Below are 24745 nucleotides of genomic sequence, written 5' to 3'. Positions count from 1 at the left end.
TTTACCTGTGCAGCATTCCATCTTTGGGGGGAACCCACTGCCGCACTCCAGGTGGCCACAGCTCCCTGCTTCCATCCTGCTCCACTTCCCTTCCCAGAAATGACTGGCTCCTGCTCCGTCTTCCAAGAATTGGCCTCTGGGATGGAAGATGTTTGGAGCTGAGCCATCTCAGGAGCTTGCTTGTAAAGCTCAGAGTCCAAAGTCCCTGGATCCTCTGTTTTCCAGGCTGGCTGCTCAACTTGCCTCTGCCAATGTTCATCTGCTCATAATTGTTCCCTTCCCCGGCCCCCTTGCTTTTCAGGCATTAATCTCAAGATAGTTTCTACTGTTTCCACCAAGAACAGTGATGGACACAAAACTGGCATAAGGGGAGGAAGGACATTGTAGGTCACAGGATCCCAAGGGGAAGGTCACCCGAGAAGTGAGAGGCTTCAGAAGTCATGGGGATCCATGGTCCTGTTACCAGGAGCTGAACTGATCAACGTGGTATGTGCTGTCTGAGGCCGCAGGGGATGCGGAACAGGAGGGTGGCCAAGCTCCCAGTAGCACTGGGCCGACCCCCGAGCTCTCACCTCCCCGGGGACAGTACCAGGCCTCTGCTGTGCTACCCGACTCCACATTGTCCCAGAACACCAGACCCGGGGCTGGACGGGCAAGCTTCGGAACCACGGCCCACAGTGCAGGCCTAACTGCAAAGTACAGTCACCTGGGAGCCCTCGGAGGACTCGAGATCCAGAAACTCCTCACCTGGGGTGGGTGGGGGGGCAGCTCCCAGCACGCCCCATGCCTGCAGCAGCACCCACATGGCCACTGGACCCTAACTAATCCTTTGTTCCTGATCCCCAGGCCTGGATCCCAGAACTCACCTGGGGCCTGAAAGAATAGCTGTCTGTATCCAGAGGTAAATGTAGAAATTATTAGCTTATGCAAAAATCCTGGGGAATATTTGCGGGAATGGTTTTGAGGACTCTCAGGCAAGGGCTTGCCCTCCCGAGGGTGAGCTGATCTTGACCGGCTGCTGCTCAGCACGTCCTTGGGTAGCTTGGATAAACCCTCACTGGAAGCAGACCCCAGTGTGTCGTAGCTGGAAGCAGGCCATTTGCCTCGTATACCTTCCATCCTGGTGGGGGCGGGTTGGCCTTCATCAAAACGGACCTTGGGTTTAGTTTTACTCATCTGCCCCGCACACCCCCAAACCTCCTCATCGCTGGGGACTCCCACAGAGCATGACTTCTGACCGTGGAAGTCACTCCACTGCCGCAGGAGTGGGACAGTGGGCCTGGGCTGGCTGGACACCACACCTGTTGCAGGGGCCCCACGACTGGAGACAACGCGTGTCAGGTAACAGAGACCCCCTGGGGTCTAGGTGTCCGGGAGTGAAGGACAGGTTTTGGCCACCCTTTCAGGAGAGGAAGCCAAACCAGCCAAAGGTGAGGAGCCCTGGAAAAGGCATTAGAAGAGCCACATGATAGGTACCAGTGAAGGGCTTGTAACCAGAGCGCTGTAGCTTTTATCTGTAGCCCTGCCTTTTTTGGGGTCCTACGGTAATAATTACAATGGTATTAAATGTCTTTTCTTTCCTCTTTGTCGGTGGCAGTTAATTTTACTGTGGAGCGTACAGGTGGTAGAAATTTGCAGTAGGAGCTGTGCAGAATGAGGGCAGGAGTGGTCGTCACCCAGGTCAGCCTCTGATGCCTGGAGCAGCGGAGCAGTTGGGATTCCGCATGAAGCAAGGATGTGCGTGTGCATGTGGGAGGCAGTGCGGGTTCGTTGCTTTCATCCTGACTCTTCTCCTTGGTGGGGGTCCTGCTCCGCTGCCCCCCTCCCCCTGCAGCTCCCACAGGAACTGGGTCCTGGGGTCCTGCCGGCTGCTCTCTCAGGCAGGGGTGGGTATGGGAAACAGCTAGGTGGATGGGCACAGGCCCTCCCATGGCCTCTGCCCTGCCCGTCCGTGGTGGGTCATAGGCCGCCCCTGTGTGGGGCAGAGTTGAAGGCAGACTGGGCAGGCCACAGAGGAGCCTGGTGGGATGCCCAGTGACAGCTTCACTGGGCAAAATGGACGTGAGGAGGGGTGAGCTGTTTGCCCAGGTGGGGTCACACCTGTTCTCAGGGATGCTGCCGAAAGGGATGGCAGGGAGGGAGGGGGCTGGAGGGTCTCTCCCTCGGTGTCCTGGCTCCAGGCCGCTGCCCCCTCCCACCGTACCCCTCCTGGGGCTCTGGAGGCTGCCCACCTCTCTGTCATCACGGGCACTGTCATGCGGGGGTATACAATGTCCAGCATCTCAGCCCACCCCAGCCAGGCCATCCTGCCCTTGCCCCCAGAACCAGCACACCCCACGCTACCCCAAACCTTCTCCTCCTGGGGCTTTGCAGCTGACCCCTCTGGGACAGTAGGCACAGACATCAGCCCGGGTGACTCCCAGGTGCCCAGGGCTCCATCCCGTCCTCCCCTGGGCTGGGCAACAGGGCCACGGTGCCAGGAGGCAGGGCACGTCCCATAGGCGGCTGCAGCAGCCCCTCCTCCTGCCCCTTACTCATTAGCCAGGCTGCAAGGTGACATGGGCTTGGCTGGGCAAGGAGGGCTGTAGGAGTGCTCAGGCATGCAGGGTGGACAGCGGCCCAGTCTCGGAATGGACAGCGTTCAGGACACAGTCCCCCAAGACCAAGGGGGCTGTTGCCCTGCCCTCCGCAGGCTGCTCCCCGTTGGCTTTTGGGCCGAGGTGTGGACACTCATCGCCCTTTCTGGACCCCTGGTAAGGAGGTGAAGTTGTGGGGGTGTGGGAGGCAGTAAGGCAGTAAGAGCTACTCATGCCCTTGCCCAGCAAATGTCCATGCTGACCATGTGCAGGCTGTACCAGGGGCCACTGCCCAGAGCAGGTGACAGCAGGAAGACAGCTGTCCCTGGACAGCACCTTATTTATTCATGAGAGACACAGACAGAGGCAGAGACACATGCAGAGGGAGAAGCAGGCTCCCTGTGGGGGAACCTGATGCAAGAATTGATCCCAGTACCCCAGGATCACAACCTGAGCCAAAGGCAGACGCTCAACCCCTGAGCCACCCAGGTGACCCAGCCATGACTCTTTTGTAGGTGATTCAACCCAAACTGTGTGTGGTCTGACCACATGATTAGAATAGCGTCACTGGGTATGAGATGTTTGAGCTAAGCCCTGTGCACTCCGGGCTCTGTGTGTGCTAGGTGCTTCTGGCATATTCGTGTGCTTTGAGGCAGGAAAACCAGAACCCAGAGGTTGACTCCAGAGGTTAAGGGCAACTGCTCGGGGCAGAATGGGAGCAAGACTCCCGTCTCCTGACTCCCAGCCCTGGCTGCTGTCTGCCTCAGCCCCAAAATGCTCACTCTCCTGGTTGTGGCCCATCGGCCCCGGGGGGCTGTGTTGTTTGTGGGTTCTGGCGTGAGTTCCCGCAGGATGTGGAGAAGCCCCACTGTGCGGGGTGGGGCGGGGCTTGACCCTGGCTGCATCCTCCAGTACCTGTTCCAGGTGCTCACCTTCATGATCCATTTCGTGAGTTCTGTGTTTTGCGGGCACCTGGGCAAGCTGGAGCTGGCGGCAGTGACCCTCGCGGTGGCCGTGAGTATGGCCCGGCCTGTGGGGACATTCTTCCCGCCCCGCCCCCGCAGCATCCCCAGAGGCACAGCGGGAAGGCTGATAGCTGCATTCACAGCTGGGACCTGGGGGGCTCGCCCAGGGGCACACAGCACATGCAGGCAGGGCCTGGGGAGGGACGGGGGTCTCCGGCTCAGTTGCATATCAGAGCTGCTGTTGGATGGCCTCCCCCAGACACAGGGTTCCCCCTCTGGAGTCCTCCCTGACAACCCCTGTGTTGTCTCCTGTGTGCACCTCCAGTTTGTCAACGTCTGTGGAGTTTCCATAGGCTTGGGCTTGTCCTCGGCGTGTGACACCTTGATGTCTCAGGTAGGTGGGCCTCCCAGAGCTGGCCAGGAGACCGTTCGGTGACCCTGGACCTGGGAGCCCATCAAATGGGCCCAGGGGACACCTGCTCCTGGCCCGCCTGCAAGGACCTCATGTTGTCGGGGATCCTTCATTTTTATTTTTTTAAAGATTGTGTTTATTTATTAATGAGACACAGCGAGAGAGAGGCAGAGACATAGGCAGGGGGATGAAGCAGGCTCCCTTCGGGGAGCCCAATGCGGGACTTGATCCCAGGACACCAGGATCACGCCCTGAGCCAAAGGCAGACCCTCCACCCCTGAGCCACCCAGAGGCCCTAGATCCTTCGTTTTAAGAGACTGAGCAGACGGGCAAGAGAGCCATGGAAGGAACGGGGCGGAGGCAGTTCCTTGCCCTCATGTGTCAAATGCTGAGGATGCACATAGGGGACCCTCCTGCCCTCGGGGGCCCACAGTCCGGTGGGGCTCAGCTTTCCTGGGGGGTCTGGACTCACAGTGGACCTGGGGACCCGGGCTTGGTCCTGGCCACCAGTTCTCAGCATGGAGACTTGACAAATGCTCTGGGAGCTTCCCTTGCTTTAGCTGTGATGGGGGAAATAACCCCCTCCTTGTTAGGCGCTTTTAAAGAACTGAGGACAATGGGCAGGCAGGCTGGCGCAGGGCCTGGCGGAGGTAGAGCCCCGTAAATCACTGCTATAATGATTCTATGAGCCGGCTGAGCCCCTGCAGAGGACGCCACCCCCTACTCCAGGCTGTAATCAGGGGGTGCCAAATGCTGGCTACCGAGGCATTGACAGGTACCTGTGGTGCCTGGGGCCATCCCTACAGCACTGGCTCTGCTAGGAGGCTGATGCCCTGGTTAGGCTCACCCAGGGGACAGAGGGAAGGTAATGAAGGTGTGGGCAGCCTGACCCAGGAATGAGCTGTTTTGCAGAGCTTCGGCAGCCCCAACAAGAAGCACGTGGGGGTCATCCTGCAGAGGGGTACCCTGGTGCTGCTCCTCTGCTGCTTCCCCTGCTGGGCGCTCTTCCTCAACACCGAGACTATCCTGCTGCTCTTCAGGCAGGACCCGGCCGTGTCCAGGTACTGCTTGGCTTCTGCAGGGAAGCGGGGATGGGAGCCCCTTCCCTCGCCCCCCCACCCCCCCAAGGAAAACCACTCCCTAGGCCCCATGGCAAGCGCAGCTTCTAGGGGTAAGGTTCCAGGGTTGGGTTTCAGGTTCCTCCCTAGCAGCATGCTGCTCCAGATGCGACCAGCAGGGGGCAGACACGCCAGGTTTAATGCAGGAGAGGAGAAAGAAGGGATCTGTGCCTATAGATGGGGCTTCCCAGATGCTTTTGGAGGAAAGAAGTGTGCACTGTCCCCTCGTGGGAATACTTTGTTCATTCTGTAGTACGTGCACTTCATTTGCTTATTTCTTGATAAGATATAACCTTCCCTGCCCACCCCATCCCTGCACGCACCACCTTTACCCTTGAGTTTAAGTTCCCAGCCATGAGGGGTCCCCCTCCTGCCACCTTCCTAGCACGCAGTAGCGGCACTCCATGACTGCTGGGGTTTCACTCTCCTTGGCCAACGATCTTCAGGGCCTGGCAGAGCCTCTCTTTAAACCTGGGGCCCCCAGAGTGCTCCTCTGGCACAGCCTGGGAGGCTTGGAGCTCCTGCTTCTCTTGTAGGCTAACCCAGGAGTACGTGCTGATTGTCATCCCAATGCTTCCAGTAAGTGCCTCTGTCTGCTGACTAAGGGTGGACTTACACCCCCTTAGGTGCTGGCGATTTGCTTTTCCATGCTCTCGTTGGAGAGGCCCATGAGCCCACAGCCGCCTTCTGCTGTGCCACTGAGTCTGGCAGAAAGGGACATGAGAATTCTAGTTTCATTCCCTGCAGATGGAACTTTTAAGAAGCACTCTAACATGTTTGTTTAAAGATTTTATTTATTTATTCATGAGAGACACACAGAGAGAGGCAGAGACACAGGCAGAGGGAGAAGCAGGCTCCCTGCAGGGGAGCTGATGTGGGTCTTGATCCCGAGACCCTGGGATCACACCCTGAGCCAAAGACAGATGTTCAACCACTGAGCCACCCAGGTGCCCCCTAACATGTTTTTTTTTTTTTTTTTTTTGATGAGAAAACCACTTATGGGAGAACTTGTGGGAAGAGTGGGAAAGAAACATTTTCAATCACCTCTAATCCTGCCACCCAGAGAGAATACAGGGTAATAGCTCTTTCCAGGATTATTTCTGCTTGCGGGTGCGTGTGTTCAAACACACATGCACATATATAGTTGGAAAAAGGGTCAATGTGTGTATATTGTATTATAACCTGCTTTTTTTTCCCCTTTCCAATATGTTGTTAGCCTCTTGATGTGATTTTAAATAGCCTTCTGCAATATCCATTTCAAAGGCTACAGAGTATCCTATAGTGCCACAGTGTATTAACCCATCCCTAATTGGTAGGTATTTCAGTTGTTTCCAGTATTCACTATTACAAGGAAGATTGTGATAAACAGTGGTATAGAAAAATCTTTGTGAACATCTGTAACGGTTTTCATCAGGTGTATTGTTGGAATGCAGTCTTGCTCTCTCAATGGCTTTTGATATGAATTTGTACCAATTCTACCCCCACTAGTAACACTCGTTAGCGCAGAGCATTGTTACTAACATTTTCTCCAATTCAAAATAGTTTTCACATGCATTTTATTGCTAATGAACATTTTTTTCGTGTATTTATTGATCATTTTGTTCTTCTGTGAATGGTCATACCCTTCACTTATTTTAGTGGATTAATCCTTTTTTAAAAAGACTTATTTATTTATTTTAGAGAGAGCTAGAGAGAGCGAGGGAGGGGCAGAGGGAGAGAGAATCTTAAGCAGAGTCCTTTTACTCGTGGAGCCCCAAGTAGGGCCTGATCTCATGATCCTGAGATCATGACCACGAGCCGCAATCAAGAGTCCAACACTTAACCAACTGAGCCACCTAGGCGTCCCTGGGTTAATCGTTTTCTAATTATTATAACTCTTATTAACTAATATCTAAACCCTTTGTCATATATGTCACTTGCCTTTTAATTTTTTTATAATTTTGACCTACAGAATTTTTAATGTATACATAACAGATTCATTAATCCTCTTCTTTATGAAGTCTTTAATAGCTTAAAAACATCCCGTTGCAAGATTATATAAACATGTGCCTGTGTCTTCTTTGAGCCCTCCTATGGTTTTTATTTTTACCTTTAAGACTCTAATCCATCTAACAAACTTTAACTAGGAATAATTGTTGCATATTCTCTCCTTTCTCCATTAATTTATTAAATACCAGCTAAGCAGGTGCATCTAGTCGGGTCAGTTTCTGAGATTCCTAGCCTGATCAGTGGTCTGTATGTCTGCTCAGGAACTTGCTGCTACACAGACTTCATGAGGCTTAGGGATTTGTTGAGGCTTAATGACACATGGTACTACCTGACAGTGTTGCATCAGGGATGGTATCTTTGGAGCCAGAGCACCCCATCCCCCATGACACCACGAAGTAAAGTTCTTGAGGAGGGATCCAGGAAAGGGATGAGTCAGGGCGAATGCAAGGTACTTTAAAGCATGCCAGGCCTGGCGGGAGGTACCCCAGCCACATGCACCTGTCTGAAAACCCATTGCTGTGACATCTCCAGGGCCTGGTCAGGTCCAAATTTCTGCCCTACTATGGAAACCACCTGAAAAGGCCAGTCTTTCGCCTCCAAGTCTGCCCTAGAAACCACACTTTGGCTCTTCAGACCAAGGTGATGATGGTGTCTTGACAAACAAGGCCACTGGGGTTGGGTCAGGGGAAGGCATCTATAAAGTTATCACTATGGTACCTCCTTTATCAAATAAAGCAAGTCCCTCCCATAAAATACTGCTGTAAAATTTGCCAATAAATCCAAAAAGTGACAAATATTATTTACATAATGCTTACCCAATACTTGAAATGCTTACATGTGCTTCAGTGTGCTGTTTTGTAAGCATTTGGCAATGTGAACTTTACATATATATGTAGAGATAAATATGAAGTATACACACACGTTATTATCTCCATTGTAGATGAAGACACTAGGCCCAGAGAGGTTAAGCAACTTGCCGAATATCACACAGCTCATAAGAAGTGGAGCCAGCACTTGAACCCAAGGCAGTTGAGCTCCAGCTCCATGCTCATAATCGCTGTGCTATACTGGAGAGAAGCAGAGGGCTAAGGGAAGGGACGGGGTACCTACCGATGAACCTACCGAGCAGAGACTACCACTGCTGAGTCCCCCTCTGCCTCCCCACCCCAGCCTGAGGCCACTCCCTCCAGGTTCTTGGGTGCAGCAGCCAGAGCCAGGCTCAAGGGTGGTCACAATTGTGGCTTTGGGCTCTGATGGGTCCTTCTGTGCACAGACCCCTGGGTGGCCTCCCTGAGTGGAAGGTCCGGGTTGGCAGCCAGGAGCCCTTCCAGGTGCTCTGCTCTTACACAAGCCCACTGACGTGTGCCAGCTGTTGGAGCCGACCTTTCCTGCCTGTCTGCCCTCCCTGTGGCAGAGCAGGAGCCCCGAGGGGGCCTCTCCCTCCTAGGCAGGACCTGGGCACATAGACGGCTCTTCAGGCTTCAGCCTACCTGTGGGGTCCCATTATACTTTAGTGAAGTAATTGATCCATACTCAGGTATCCCAAGAAATAATCTTCTGATATTCACTTCATGTTTTTGGGGTAGTCATTGTTTGTGTTTGTGATTTTTTTTTTCTTTTTTCTTTTACACAGGCATGTTTTCTTTATGTCCTGCTGGCAAAATATCTGCAAAATCAGGTACAGGTCCCTGGCTAGAGGGGCGGCCCCCTGCCCCAGCACACTGCCCTGATCCAGTGGGAAGGGGTGCCTGGGTTTTCCTTTCTGCGTGATCTGCGAGCCTGCTGTGCCATGTCCTGACCAGGGCCCAGCAAGGAGCTATGTGTCCCCAGCCTCCTTCCAACCCCTGGATGTGCCGAGCTTGGCCATACCCCTTGGTCCTGTCCGCCCGCACCCCTCCCCCTTCATTTATTTCAGGGCATCGTCTGGCCCCAAGTCTTCAGTGGCATCGTGGGCAACTGCATCAATGGCTTGGCCAACTACATCCTGGTTTCCATGCTGAGCCTGGGGGTCAAGTGAGCACCGGGACTGGTGGGCTTCAGGGAGCACTGCCCACCGGGCACTCTGTCCCCAACCGGGCGGGTCGGTCACCATTCTTGGCTCACAAGAACAGTGAGGTTTTGCCATCTGGAAGTGCAGTGTCACGAGGAATTGGGGGTTCCTGCTGGTCCCTTGGGTTCTAGGGGATTCCCCACCAAGGAGACAGGGACAGGAGCCCTCCTCATCCCTGCCCCAGCCTGCCAGGAAAGGCCGAGAGTGGGGCCCTGGCAGGGTGACTCCAGGGACACTGTGGTCATGTGCCAATGGCACTAGAGGCTCCTGTGGCCGATCCTGGGATGGGGTGCTGGCTGGCCACCCTTGTCTCCCTTCCCCTCCATACTGGCTGTAGCAGGAGAGCCCCCTACCCCCAGGGCTGGAGTCTGGCACCTACCCAGCCCTGCTCTCTCTCCTTTCCCAGGGGCTCTGCTTATGCTGTCACAGTCTCCTACTTCGTGCAGATCATCTTCCTCTTTCTCTACATTGTGCTGAAGAAGCTTCACCTGGAGACATGGGCAGGTGCAGGGGGCTGCCCTGCCTTTGGGGAGCTGGGCAGACCAGCAGCAGGCAGGACCCCAGCACGGGCACAGGGTGTGCATTCTGCAGGTGGACAGAGACCGGGTGGAGCCCCATTGGAGGAGCCCTGTCTCCCTCCTGCCTCCCGCCTGCCTCTACTTCCCTTCTGGGCCTTCTTCCCCTTTGCTCCACCCCTCAGGACTCCACCCCCAGATGCCCCAGATCCCCCCATCAAATGTGACATAGTGGAGAGCCCTGCTGGGACAGCCTCGGGGAGCGCTCTGGCTGGCTCCCTGATCTCAGGGTGGTGACAGGTGAAATCCTAGGTGTCAGCAGTGGGTCCAGTGCCCAGCATTTCTGGCCTCAATTAAACCCCTTGACACCTTATTATCCCCATTTTTCTTATGCAGAGGAAATGGATACAGAGTGAGGTCAAACAATTTGCCCAAAATGCCAGAGGTGTTGTATGGTGGGGGTGGACTTGAAACTGTGCCCGTCTGAGCCTTTCTGCCTCCTGAAACCAAACTCTGCAGACTGTGGGGTCCTCCTGCGGGCATTTCAGGACCGGCTCTCTGGCCGGGGCCTCAGTCATGACTCGGGGAGTCTTGCAAACTCTGCTCTTCCTGTCTGCACGGTCCTATCCGCCCTGAGCATCCTTTTGGCAACCTCGACCTCATGCCATCCTCCCAAGAACCCTTCGGGAGAGGCAGGGCAGAGATAAGAACTCAGGTTTTCAGAGGGGAATACGGAACCCAGAAAGGGCAGAGTAGTTGCCCCAGATCCTGTGGTGTCGTGGGCAGGTGGGGACTCTCCCCCACATCCAAGGCTCCTGTCCCGGGCGGCCCCGTGAGCAGGTGCCCTGCCCCAAGTGCTGAGCTGAACCTGGGAGTGGGCAGAGCCAGGCCGGCGGGGGCTCCTGGCAGGGGCGGGCTCCCTGCTTGGCTCATGAGCGGGACTTCTGTTCCTAGGCTGGTCCAGACAGTGCCTGCAGGACTGGGGCTCCTTCTTCTCCCTGGCCATTCCCAGCATGCTCATGACATGCATCGAGTGGTGGGCCTACGAGATTGGGACCTTCCTCATGGGTACGTGGGCGAGCACAGCTCGGGAGAACCTTGTGGGCAGCTCAGAAGCCCCCTCCCTGGACGAGCGGGTCAGCAGCCTGGCCCAGGCTGGGTCTTAGGCTCTCTCATCTCCCCCATCAGGCTGTGGGCTCCTGGAAGGCGGGCCTGGGTCTCTTGTGTCAGGACCCCAGCACCGCCCAGTACAGGCCTGGAACTGAGCAGGTGCCCGGGGCAGGGGGTCGAGTCAGTGAGGGATCAAGGGACTGAACCAACCAGGGTGTGAGCATGTGTGGGCCTGGCAGGTTTGGGGCTCTCACCTGATGCGCACGGAGCACCCAGTGCAGTGTCCACCCAGCCTGAGAATCAGGCCAGTGTGAGAATGGCCCTGGGAGATCTTCTGGTCCAATACTTGCCCCCCATTTACAGATAGGTAAACTGAACCCTGAGAACAAAAGACTGTGCAGAGTGGCACAGAGTTGCACAGTGGCAGGGCTGAGACCCAAACTCGGCTCTCCTAATCTTGGCCCAGGTCTCTTTTCTCTTGCTCATCATGCCTCCTCCAAGGACTTGAAAGTCACACCGTATGGGGAACAAATGGTCTGCAGTCAATTCCACAACTGGGTGGGATCTCCCTGGAAGGCTGAAGGCCACGCAGGAACCTTTTCTATTGCAAATCTGCCCTTGGAAATCACTGTTAGCAGGCCCCAGAGCTGCGTGCTCACCATGTGCCTCCTTCCCACTCACCCCCTCCACCCTGCAGGCCTGATCAGCGTGCTGGACCTCTCCAGCCAGGCCATCATCTACGAGCTAGCCACCATAGTCTACATGGTGAGTCTCTTCTGGGGGTGCCTTCGCCACACCCTCCATGCTGGCCTGGCCCTCCTGATGGCCTGGGGTGGCACAGAAGATGGGCATGCTGTCACTCTATCTATCTGGCATGCCAGCTCTATCTCCTGAGTGACCCTCCTATGTCCCACACCTGCTCCACCAAGGGTAATACTGAACTCGTGTTGTTAGAACCTTGTGAAATAATTAGCACCATTTAAAAATGGGGAGATTCCACATCATAATCTGAATGTTTGCATTTTCTTGAAAAATGGGACATTCCATTTCGTGGTGGGCCCACATTCCTGCACACCCGGGTCAGCGAGAGCTGGGTGACAGTGTCCCCTGCTCGTGTGGGGGACATCACCATCCCCCACCATGGCCCCCGTAGCTCCTTCCTCTTCCCACAGAGATGTGAGTTGTCCCATGTCACTCAGGTATGTGTCTGCCAGCCTTCTGGGGACGTGCAGTCTGCGACCCTGGGCTTAAGGAAATGACTTGCAAACGTCTACACGCAAAACACTAATTTATAAGCTGCTTAATATTATAATATTAAGCCATTATAATATTATAATGGCTTCCACAGAATTTTGGGTTTTTTTTTTTTTTTTAAAGATTTTATTTATTGATTCATGAGAGACACAGAGAAGCAGAGACATAGGCAGAGGGAGAAGCAGGCTCCATGTGGGGAGCCCAATGTGGGACTCAATCCTAGGACCTCAGGATCACGCCCTGAGCTGAAGGCAGATGCTCAACCACTGAGCCACCTAGGCGTCCCAGAACTTTGTTTTTCTTAACAGGGAGCTTTTCTGGCATATTTAAGATCACATTTATCTTTAATTTTTTGAAGACTTTATTTATTGGGTGCCTGGGTGGCTCAGTCAGTTAAGTGTCTGCCTTCGACTCAGGTCATGATCCTGGGGTCCTGGGATCTAGTCCCAAATCGGGCTCCCTGCAGGGACCCTGCTTCTCCCTCTGATTCTCCCCGCTGCTTGTGCTCTTTTTCAAATAAATAAATAAAAATCTATTTGAGAGCAAGAGAGAGAGTGTGTGCATGAGTAGGGCAGAGGGAAAGGGAGAAGCAGGCTCCCCACTGAGCAGGAAGCCTGATGTTGGACTCAATCCCAGGACCCCAGGATCATGACCTGGACTGAAGGCAGATGGTTATACCGACTGAGCCACTCAGCCACCCTAAGATCATGTTCACCTCTTAAAAATGCATTTACTCCTGCGGTTTTGGCAACACACTGGCAGGGCCAGTCCACCTGTGATGTCTGACGGAGTGGGTAGGGGTGGCATTGACCGGCTCACTCGGGGTACCCTCATCCCGTCTCACAGCCACAGCTGCAAATGTTCTATGTCCTCATGCTGTCTCCTTAGGATCCATCCTGTCTTCCTGCTCTTCTCCCTCTTGGCCTGGGGTTGGGGTGTTGGAGGGTGGCTCTACCCCCAGCCCCGGCTTCTTCTTAGCTCAAGACCCACCCCATTCCAGGGGCAGGAGGTTGGTTCCACTGACAGCCCCTTGTCATCTGTGATCCCAGATTCCCCTGGGGCTCAGCAATGCGGTCTGTGTCCGGGTGGGGACCTCCCTGGGAGCTGCAGATACTGTACAAGCTAAGCGTTCAGCCATCTCAGGCATGCTCTGTACAGGTGGGTAGAGTCCTTTGGGGGTCGGGGGGGTGGGTGCTTGGAAAATTGGAGCCTGGGGCAGGAGACACCTGGCCCAGAGCAGCCCCTGCCGAGTTGATACGGCCTTTCCACCCCTTATGTTAGTGTGACCTTGTGAAGTCCCTTCCTCCCCAGGTTCTCCCTCTAGCTGTCCAGATTTTGCAAATTTGCCCTCCCATAATCCCCAGGAGCTTGAGGCCTGCCCATGCCACCCCTCAGGATCAACCAATCTTGTGTCCTCCTCCGTGGCTCTGCTTGCTGAGGCTGATGGATCCAGATCAACTCATCTGTAGAGAGCAGTGGTTCGCAGGCTATAGACTGCATTTTTTAAAAAAAGATTTTATGTATTTATTCATGAGAGACACAGAGAGAGAGGCAGAGACACAGGCAGAGGGAGAAGCAGGCTCCCTGTATGGAGCCTGACCTGGGGCTCGATCCCAGGACCCTGGGATCATGACCTGAGCCAAAGGCAGATGCTCAACCACTGGAGCCACCCAGGTGCCCCTGTAGACTGCATTAGAATCCACTGGAAGGCTATGTCAATACACAGACCCTGGGCCTCCCCCCACGTTTCTAATTCAGGAGGTCTGAGGTGGGGTCTGAGAACCCGCACTTGTAACAAGTGACCAGGTGATGCCGATGCTGCTGGTCTAGGAACCCCACTTTGAGAACCAGAGGAGGAAAGCCATTTCCTATGCTGTCCTGCCTTGCACTGACCTAAGCTGGGCTCCTCCATGGGCTGGGAGCCAAATGCTCTTCCTTTGTCTTCCAGTGGGCACCTCGCTGGTGGTGGGCATGCTGCTGAGCATCCTGAAAAACAAACTGGGGCATATTTTTACAAATGATGAGTAGGTAATCAGTTTTCTTCTCTGACTTCTGGGAAATGTCAGAGTGGCTTGCAACGGGTCCCCCAGGGGCTTGTCACACAGCTGGCTTGGCACTAGGTCCAGAGGAAGCGGGACTAGCCCCGACTTCGCTCTCACCAGGAGGAAGCTAGCATCTCTGCTTCTCTCCCCGGCCCGTGGGCTCCGTCACCAGCTTGTCCATAGAGAGGAAGCTGAGCAAAAGGCAGGACGACACTGGGGGTGCTCTCCTGGAGTTTAAGAAGACCCACAGACACGCAGAAGCTCAGTGCTAGGAGTGTCAGGTTTGTGTGGGGCAACGGGCTCTACTCCGATCATTTTTAGGAGGTGCTAGAACAGAGGGGAGCCCCGGGAGTCCCGAGGTCACGGTCATGCTGGCGTGCTGCACATGAATGTTCCTCCTGTCTCTTCCGCAGAGAGGTCATTGCCCTGGTGAACGAGGTCTTGCCGATTTACATCGTCTTTCAGCTGTTTGAGGCCATCTGTGTGAGTACTGCCCTGGTGTGAAGCCTGAGGCCAAGTTCAGGGCCCCCTCCATGGGACGGGAGGGTTGACTCATTAAGTCGTGAGAAGGGCTAACTGCACAGTGAGTGCCCACAACCTTGCGTGCGTTCATTCTATCATTATTCGAAACGACGACCCCCCTTCCCTTCTACAATTCCCACGAGCCAAAAGATGAAGGGAGAGCAGTATAAAAATGAAAAAAATTACACCAGCACAAACTCACAAATCTTCCTTCCGGATTCCTTGTGAGCTGAGGGCCACGGGCATGGAGCCCTGCCCCCTATTGGTCAGAGGTTCACCAGCAGCCGCACCCTGTGGGTGCACAAAGGGACCCAGGGACCCATTTGAGAGGGAGGGAGTCAACCCAGAGCACAGAGGCACCCGAGTTTTCTGCAAACTATTATCTGCAACCTATCATCCTCCCTCCTGGCTATGTTATTCTTAAGTTCTCCTTGAAGCTATTTAAAAAAAAAAAAAAAAGCTTTTTTTTTTTTTTTAAAAAAAAAACCCTCCCTTTATTGAGTTGCAGTTTACATACCATAAAATGCATGCATGTAGAATTGTGCAACCATCATGACAATCCAGTTTTGGAGTATTTCCATCACCCACCCTCCACCTCTGCATTTCCTAGAGCCTGTTTTGTAGTCAATCCAAGCTTCCAGGGCCAGCCGTGGGCAATCCACAGATCTGCTGTCTGGGTGAACTTGGCCTTTCAGGAACATTCCCTATAAAGGGAATCCTGCATGTCATCTTTTGTAACTGGTTACCCTCACTTGGCATACTGTTTCTGAGGCTGTAGCATTTTTCAGGACTTCGTTTCTTTCAAAGACTGAAAAATAGCCCATTGTGCGCACAGAACCCATTTTGTTTCTCCAGTTGTTGGACGTTGGGGTTGTTTCTCTTTTTGGCTGTGCTGACCAAGGCCACTGGGGACATTCACACACGAGTCTCTGTGTGGATGACTGTTTTCATTTCTCCTGGTAGAGTCCTGAGTATTCAGTTATTGGAAGTATATGTTTAACTTCCTAAGAAACTGCCAGATTGTTTTCTGCAGTGGCCATACCATCTTCTATTCCCACTGGCAATATATGAGGGGTCTGGTTTTTCTGCTTCCTTGCTAATTCTTGATATTGTCTTTTGAGAAACAAAAATTTTTTTTAAGATTTTATTTATTCATGAGAGACAGAGAGAGAGAGAGAGAGAGGCAGAGACACAGGCAGAGGGAGAAGCAGGCTCCATGCAGGGAGCCTGATGAGGGACTGGGTCCCAGGACCCCAGGATCACACCCTGAGCCAAAGGCAGGTGCTCAACCACTGAGCCACCCAGGTGTCCTGAGAAACAAAATTAATAGATTTTAATTAGCAGTCTTAGGTTTGCAGAAGTGTTGAGCAGGAAATGAAGAGTTCCCATAAATCTCCTCCATTCCCTCAGTTTCCCTTATTATTCACATCTTAGTAGTTATTAATTGTGAGGGAATATCCATATGTTAATAAGGTCCAGAGCTCATAGTAGGGGGTCACTCGTGGTATTGTGGAGTCCATGGGTTTTGACAAATGTTTAAGGATATGTAACCACCATTACAGTATCATATGAATGATTTCACTGCCTTAAAAATCCATGTGCCACCTACTCACTCCTCCCCTTCCCCCTGCTGGGAGTTTTGAAATGAATTGTGTTGAATCTACAGGACAATTGTGGGAGAACTGTCATCTTAACAATAGTGGGGCCTCCAATCCATGGACACTGAATGTCTCTCCAATTATTTCTGTCCTCTTTATCCAATGATGTTTTGTAGTCTCCAGGGGATACATCTGGCACCATTTTTGTGAAATGTATCCCTAAGTATCTGGGGTTTTTTTCTTTTTTGGATGCAGTTGTGAATGGAACTGGTGTCTTAATTTCATTTTTAGGTTATTGTTGCCAGCTTATGGAAATATGATCTTTGTTCATTCATCTTTCATCCTGTGACTTTGTTAAACTCATTCAAGTAGTTTTGTGTGTGTGTGTGGATTCCCTTAAGGTTTTCATATAGGATCAGATCATCTGTGAATAAAGAGTTTTACTTCCCCCTTTCCATGTGGCTAGAACTCCAAGATGATGCTGGATACACGTGGTGAGAGCACAATCTATGCCTTATTCCCAACTTTAGGGCTAAAGTGTTCAGTGTTTCAGCATTAAATGTTAGTTGTAGGGTTTTATAAACACCCTTTATCAGGCTGAAAAAGAGCCCTTTTACTCTTAGTTTGTTAAAACATTTTCTCATGAATGGCATTGGATTTTCTAGAATGCCTTTTCTGTGTCTATTGAGATAATCAAGTGGCTTTCATCCCTTATTCTATCAATACGATATAATTACATTAATTGATTTGCAAATGTTATACTCTGCATTCCTGGGGTAAGGCCCTCCTGACCATGGTATAGATCTTATTTATCTACCACTGAATTTGGTTTGCTAACATTTCATTCAAGTTTTTGCGTCTGCAATCATGAAGGATATTCTTCTGCTAATTCTTATCTTTTCTTTGTGATATCTTAATCTGCCTTTGGTATCGGGGTAACACTGGCCTCACAGAATGAGTCTGAAAGTGTCCTCTCCTCCTAGACTTTCTGGGTTTGGGAAGTATCAACATTATTTCTTCTTTAAATACTTGATAGCATTTGCCAGGGAAGCCATCTGGGCTTGGGCTTTGGTTGGAAGATTTCTAAATTAATTCAATTTACTACTGACTTGTTATGGGTCTCTTCACTTTCTATTTCTTGAGTTACTTTTTTTAAAAAAGATATTATTTATTTATTCATGAGAGACACACAGAGAGAGGCAGAGGGAGAAGCAGGCTCCATGCAAAGAGCCTGACTCAGGACTCGATCCCGGGACTCCAGGACCACGCCTTGGGCTGAAGGCAGCACTAAACTGCTGAGCCACCCAGGGATCCCCTTGTTGAGTTACTTTCACTAATCTGTGTCTTTCTAGTTATTTACTCACTTCAGCTGCATTTGCCTAGTTCTCTGGCATGAAGTTGTTCGCAATATTTCCTTACAGTCCTTTCCTTTATGGTCAGTGGTAATGTCCCTTCTTTAATTCCTGATTTTGGTAATACATGTCTTCACTTTCTTATTTTCTTTGTCTTATTTTACCAAAGTCAAATCCTTGGCAAGTGTTCGTCAGTTTTGTGGATCTTATCAAAGAACTAGAACTTGGGATTTTGTTGATTTTCTGTGGCTTTTCTGTTCTCTGTTTCCGTGATTTCCACTCTCATCATTTTTATTCCCATCCTTCTGCATTATTTCAGTATAGTTTGCCCTTCCTAGTTTCTTAGGGTGGAATATTGGGCTATTGATTTGAGGCCTTTCTTCTTTTTGGATCTAGGCATTTCTAAGTACTGCATTAGCAGCATCTAATAAATGTGATATATTATTTTACTTTTCATTCAAAATATTTTAATTTCTCCTGTTCTTGATTCTTTGACCCATGGGTTTAGAAGTATGTTAACTTCTAAATATTGGGTGGTATTCCCAGATTTCTTTCTTGTCCGTGTCTCTAATTTAATTTTGCTCTGTGAGGACACCTGGGTGGCTCAGGGTTGAGCACCTGCCTTTGGCTCAGGTCATGATCCCGAGGTCTTGTGATCAAGTTCCGCATCAGGCTTCCCACAGCGAGCCTGCTTCTTCCTCTGCCTCTGTCTCTGCTTCTCTCTGTGTCTCTCATGAATAAATAAATAAAATCTTAAAAAAAATAATTCTACTGTGTGGTCTAGCACAGACCCATCCCAGAGAATGTTATTCACACACACACACACACACACACACACACACACACACTTTCCCCAAGGCTTGTTGTTTTATTTGGTTATTTGCCCAGACTATTTCCGTGAATCCTGCCTCCTCTATAAACCTGCAGCTGATCTTTCTCCTCAGTTTTGTTGCCGGTTTTTTGGTTTTGGGGTTTTTTTCTCTTTTAGACCTAGCTTGCTAGGGGTCACTGCTTTGTCTGCATTAGCTTGGTGTGCAGGCAATTATTAGCCAGAGGGGATACGTTATGTTTGAACAGTTCTGACAGCTGGTAAGGCTGCCATTCTCTGCTGAAGGATCCAACTGTGGGCTGTTTCCCAGTCTGCCCAGTTCTGACTTTCTCCTGGGTTCTCTTGAGTATCCGTGGGCACAGGCTCCATTGTTGGCACTGTGTGGGAAGCTTGGGCCTGCTCTGGTCTCTGCCGCACATATGCACGGCCTCCAATCAATTTGGAATGTGTGGAGAACTTAGCGAGCCCCCCGCCCCTACAACCCTGCTGTTTCACCTCCCTGTCAAGTCCCTGTCTAGAGCACTGATCCAAACAGGCCCATAATCTTCTCAACCAAAAGGGGTGGGGGGGGGGGACGGCCCTTCTGGTGTGCTTGCCCCTGGAGATCGTCACTGTAATTCAAAATGCTCTAAAGGGCTTTGCAACCTTGGCACCATAACACTTCAGGATGGATAATTATTATAAGGGAGGCTGCCCTGTGCATGCAGGATGTTTAGCAGCATCCCTGGTCTCAACCCACTAGGGGCCAATAGCAACACCCCTGCCCCCCTCAGTTGTGACCACCTAAATTATCTCCAGATATTGCCAAATGTCCCTTGGAGGGCAAAGTTGAGAAATACTTGTCCAAAGCTCATCAATCACAATTTGGGAGAAGTCTTTTTCTAACTGAAAAATATCATTTATGTGATGATACATAAACACAAGTATCATACACACCACATTTCCAAGTCCAAGAGGCACATGTCTTCTATCCCGAATGCATTACGTCTCTGCTCAAACGTGTGAAAGCAAACCACAACACACTTCACATCCTTCATCTTAAGGAGATAAAAACAATCAAATATCTATTCATCACGAACTGTGGCTGTAGTTCTTCAGTTCATTAGGTCGGAGATCCGGTTAGGAGGAAGAGACCAGTAAAAGAAAGCAGAGTGAGTTCCTGTCTGTGAGCATTCGGGTAACAGCAGTGAGCCAGGGCTGCACGTCTCTCCCGGAACAGATGACACCTCTGCTTGTCATGTGCTGTACCCAGAATAACGGCCCCCAAAGATAGCCACATCCTAATCCCTGGCCCTGTCCATGTCATGTGGCATGAGGGGATTTTGCAGACGTGATTAAATTAAAGATCTTGAGCTGGGGAGATGATCTTGGATTATATGCAAGACTTGTCACCTCCAGAACCAGAACACAGTATGCGTGTCTTGTTCTATGTCGCTAATTTACAGTAATTTGCTAGGGCAGCGGTGGGAAAGAAGCGCAACACAACCCTGTGTGACGGGGGTCTAGTCTCCCAGACCAGCTGGTGGGTGGTCGCCAGTGCTACCTTGACTTCTAGAGAGGAAGTCACGGCGTGGAGGTGAAGAGGGGACAGGGTGCGGCTCTGGGGTTGTGTTCACAACACAGCTATTCTGTGCAACCGTGGCCAGGCGACTCGCCCTGACTCGGTCTCCCCACAGAAGGGGACCGAGGGCTGTCCCGGGGCGGAGTGGAAGGAGGCCTTGCGACACGAGCGGCCTGCTGCCAGCCGCACACCCGCCTCTCCCGCTTTCCGCCTCCCCTCCCAGTGCGTCTACGGCGGAGTCCTGAGGGGAACCGGCAAACAGGCCTTCGGAGCCCTTGCGAACGCAGTCATGTATTACGTCATTGGCCTCCCCCTGGGCATCGTTCTGACCTTTGTGGTCAGAATGGGAATCATGGGTAGGTGCTGCGAGGGCAGGTGGGGAGGGTCCCGGGAGCCCTGGGCCCCGTCCCCACCGTGGCTTGTCTCCCTCCCGCAGGCCTCTGGCTGGGCATGCTGGCTTGTGGCCTCCTGGCAGCCGCCGCCTTCGCTGTCTACACGGCCCGCATGGACTGGAAGCTTGCTGCCGAGGAGGTGAGCGAGCGGCGGGCGCCGGCCTGCTGCCCAGGAGCGCTCGGAGCGGCTCCTCTGCAGCGGGGTCCGTGGGATAAGCTGCGGGGGCACGGAGGGGCCCGTGGTGACCGGCCCCTGGAGGTACGCTCTCCGATTACAAGGAGAAGCAGAGGGACGCCTGGGTGGCTCAGCGGTTGAGCCTCTGCTCTTGGCTCAGGGCGTGATCTGGTGTCCCGGGATCGAGTCCTGCATCAGGTTCCCTGCAGGGAGCCTGCCTCTCTCTCTGTGTCTATGAATAAATGAATAAATCCTTAAAAAAAAATAGGGCAGGCCAGCATTTGCTTCTCAGACACAGTAAAGGCACCCAGCTCAGTCTTAAGGCAGAGCCGGGGGTGGAGGCAGCAGGTGGTGGGGGAAGGTTTCTCGCAAAGATCCCGAATCCCAGCAGGGCATGGCTCTGCCTTCGTGTGGATCAGATCATCTCGGCATCCAAGACAGTGCATAAATACACAGATTTTGTACACCACCACCTTGAAGCCCCCACTCCCAAAGACTATATGAACATGCACTGCTTTAGCTTACAATGGTATTTGTTTTAAAATTACTTATTTGAAAGAGAGTGAGAGAGCACAAGCAGGCTCCCCAATGAGCAGGGAGTCAGACACAAGACTCGATCCCAGGACCCTGGCATCATGACCTGGGCAGAAGGCAGACACTTAAGCACTGAGCCACCCAGGTGCCCTGAGCTTATGATGTTTTAAGGCAGGGCATTGATGAGGCCAGTGGTGATCCGGAGGGCTGACAGGCTGACCCAGGCGAGCTCTTGCTCTTGCAGGCTCAGAAGCATGCGGGGCTGCTGCCGCAGAGCCCCAACGGCGCGGTGAGTACGGTGAGCACGGTGAGCACGGCCCCCAGACCCGGGCCTGCGAAGGCTGTCACGTCCTCAGGTAATGTGGTCACGGCACTTCTGCCAGGCACACACCATGCTGGTGACACCCCCGCCCCTGGCTGCCCTGCATGTGGGCCTCGGGCAAAAGTGGGAACAGTGCAAGCCCAAGCTGCTGTTCTTCCTCTTGGCACGGATACAATGTCCTAAGTACCAGGAGGATGGCGCTACTACCTCGGATTTAACAGGCTCTGCACGAAGTACTTCACATCCTTAGCTGTGAGGTAGTGAGCTGCAGCCCCATTCTTGGATGAGGAAGGCAGGTTGAGTGCTTCAGTGTCTTCCCCGTGGTCCCACAACCAGAAAGGGTAAGAAGAGTCAGGCCCTGGAGCCCCTTCTCCTCACTGAACACCAGCCCAGGGCAGGAGGCCACATCCTGGCCCATAGCAGCCTGGCTGGACCTGCTGGCTGGGGGGCCCTTCCCCTGCCCTACCTACCTCTCTGTACCCCATAGGACAGGTGGGAACCTCTCTCTGGTTTCTATCCAGGGTCTCTCTGATGAAGTGAGGGCCTCGGCTCGAGGCACAGGTGCTCTCCTAGGGCCAGGCAGGTGTGGAGTGCTGGGCTTGCACATACATCACCAAGACACTACACTCACCTCGGTGACCTCACCCTGTCCTGGGCTCTGCCTTCATCAGCACAGTAGGGAGCTAGCTGGTCAAAACTCTGGGAGCTTCGAGTGTCACGAGATGACAGCCAGGTCCGACTAAGCATTTAACGTGTGCTCGTTAGATGTGTGTGAAGGTGACACTTGATGTATCACTTGTCATCACAAGGAGAGGCTCAGGTAGGAACATATTAATGTCAACTTTTTAAAAAAGATTTTTTATTTATTCATGAGAGACACACAGAGAGGGGCAGAGACACAGGCAGAGGGAGAAGCAGGCTCCCTGTGGGGAGCCCAATGTGGGACTCGATCCCAGGACTCCAGTATCAGGACCTGAGCTGAAGGCAGATGATCAACCACTGAGCCACCCAGGTATCCCACATTAATGTCAATTTAGCAGTAACTATTTCTGTGCCAAACTCACGTTTTGAGATGTCTTGCCAAATAATTGCCTCCTCTGATCCTGCTGTGAGTAGATGAGGTTGGTGTTTTTCTCCTGGGCCAGCCTTTTCTGTTGTAAGGCACAGAGGTCTATTCACTGTCACCCAGCATCATGAATGCAGCTGGGTTTTTTTTTTTTTTTAAGATTTTATTTATTTATTCATGAGACACAGAGAGAGAAAGAGAAGCAGAGACACAGGCAGAGAGAGAAGCAGGCTCCCCACAGGGAGCCTGACATGGGACTCAATCCTGGGACCCCGGGATCACACCCTGAGCCGAAGGCAGCCGCTCAACCGCTGAGCCACCTGGGGGGCCTGAGGCTTCCTGATCCTAAGGCCACAGCCCTCTCCCAACCCCCCAGTCCTGCTAAGTTTGCTTCTGTTTGCAGTGGCTACGGGTAGCTCCCCTGGCATCACCCTGATGACGTATTCAAGGCCCGAGTGCCACCTGGACCTCTTCAGGACCCCAGAAGCAGCCCATGCCCTTTCAGCACCGGCCAGCATATTGTCAGCGAAACAGCTGGTCATCCGCCGTGGGGCTGCTCTGGTGGTGGCATCAGCCATGCTGACGGTGGGCCTGGTCATCAGGCTCCTGACCACCAGACACTAGCCACGCAGCTGGGAGACAGAAAGGGGGCCAGGAGTGGCCATCCCCACCTGCGCACACAGTGGGCCCCCTCCAACAGCACCCACGTGATGCAGTGTGGGTGGATACTTTGACCACACTTACGAAAAAGGTCTACAGCCAGCAATTCTTGTGACACACCAGGTCTGTCAAATTGGCTTTTTCGCCTCTGCTCTTTAAGCAGCCGTCAGCTGACCAAGGAGAGTCAGAGAGGCTTCAAACTAGGAGATTGCAAATCAAAACACGAAGACCGAAAACACCCCTACCCAATTAAAAATTATGTATCTCCTAGGAGACTCTGATGCCCAGGTCTGTTCACAAGGCCTTTGTGAGGCTCTGAGAAGGGGGCCAGGGGGCCCTGCCCAGGGAAGCCCAGTGCACCATGACCCCGGGCGCCCCTGCCCCCACAAACCCCTGCAGATCTGGGAGCCATGAAACCCCGAGGCAGATCCACGGATCCTCCTTTGCCTCTCCCCTCACCCTTCATTCCGTCCTCATCGCGCTGATCACAGACCTTGAGAAACACTTGTTCTTCCAGCAGTGATCAGATATAAACAAGGACAGCAAAACCCAGATGGCCTGGCCACAACGGCCTCGGGATGGAAGGCTACGCTAACCCAAATTCTAGGACGCTCTTCCTGGAGGCCTGGGACCTGCCCAATATCCTCAGGCTCTCCACATCAGGCTGTGTGTCACCATCCAGAATGGAGGGCAGCCTGGCCTCCCCTCAGTCCCTTCGGCATCAGTAGCTATAAACACATTCACAAAATGAGTTTCTGCATCAAAGCCCATAGAAAAAATGGATCCATAGAATGTCATCCCGGTTTCAAAGAGTCAACGTGAATCCATGTGGTATTTAGGACCTGGTGATACTTGAGGTCTCCCACTCCCAGGAAGGCGGGTAAACTCGTCTGGGACACACATACCTCACACTGAGCTGCTGGCAACCAAACAGAACGACTGGGAACAGAGCACAGGAAAATAATGTCATTTCCCCAAATGTGTTCTAAGGTTAAACGGTATTCAGACAAAAGGCTTTCACGGCCAAGTAAGTTTGGGCAACAACCCACACCAGCACTGCAAAGGTTCTATGGCCTTGGATCCTTCAAGATGCTCCAGTGCTTTATGAATCCTGGTAGACAGGATGGGTAGCGGGATCAACTTTTGTGTAAAACCTTATGGGGTTAGTGTTCAGGGAACAGGCTTACAGAAAAGCTTGCTTTAGATGAGCAAATGGAGATAGGAGGGTGTCGTTGAAAAAAACTTATTTACTATATAGGCATTTTAAAAAATAAAAACTCACAGGGGCACCTGGGTGGCTCAGTTAAGCATCTGACTCTTGATTTCGGCTCAAGTCATGATCTCAGGGTCATGAGATGCAGCCCTGTGTGGGCTCTGTGCTCCATGTGGAGTCGGCTGGAGAATCTTTCTTCTACTCCCTCTGCCCCTCCTCCCACCTCTTCCTCTGTTTAAAAAAAAAAAAACACAAATGACAGAGAAATCTTGGCTAAGAATTTAAATGAAAAAGCAAGGTTTAAAGTTGATAAATACCTGTGATAGATTAAGGCAAAAAAATGGATTTGTAGTTGGGGGAAAACTTATAGCCAAAGAATTGTCTCCGACAGGGCATAAAAGGTTCCATGCTAAGAATGTTATTAAACTTCATACCAGTTTTAGCAAATATAGTGTATTTATTTTGAAGCAGAATATGTGAATAGTCGCAA

The 24745-nt window shown here is 52.2% G+C and overlaps 1 protein-coding gene across 11 annotated transcripts; it reads left to right on the top strand.

Annotated features, from left to right (window-relative positions):
- Positions 1-219: 219 nt before the first annotated feature.
- Positions 220-24349, top strand: SLC47A2 (solute carrier family 47 member 2). 11 transcript variants are annotated; one of them, XM_077892457.1, is made up of 22 exons: positions 220-486; positions 847-901; positions 1224-1341; positions 1598-1765; positions 2693-2753; positions 3489-3590; positions 3867-3935; positions 4866-5014; positions 5608-5650; positions 6060-6146; positions 8694-8738; positions 8976-9073; positions 9517-9686; positions 10580-10693; positions 11433-11500; positions 13039-13147; positions 13938-14013; positions 14445-14514; positions 20117-20249; positions 20330-20424; positions 21239-21350; positions 22786-24349. In XM_077892457.1, the coding sequence occupies exons 4-22, from the start codon at positions 1692-1694 to the stop codon at positions 23004-23006; spliced, it is 1896 nt and encodes a 631-aa protein (XP_077748583.1). In that variant the 5' UTR covers positions 220-486; positions 847-901; positions 1224-1341; positions 1598-1691; the 3' UTR covers positions 23007-24349. The 11 variants fall into 11 exon arrangements, with proteins under 11 accessions (XP_077748583.1, XP_077748584.1, XP_077748585.1 ...); XM_077892458.1 differs by having other exon boundaries at positions 1224-1430; XM_077892459.1 differs by lacking the exon at positions 1224-1341.
- Positions 24350-24745: the final 396 nt, after the last annotated feature.

The sequence above is a fragment of the Canis aureus genome, chromosome 3 (genome assembly GCF_053574225.1).
Source record: "Canis aureus isolate CA01 chromosome 3, VMU_Caureus_v.1.0, whole genome shotgun sequence".
NCBI lineage: Eukaryota > Metazoa > Chordata > Mammalia > Carnivora > Canidae > Canis > Canis aureus.
The sequence above is the reverse complement of the archived record's forward strand: the minus strand, read 5'-3'. Positions and strand labels throughout refer to the sequence as shown.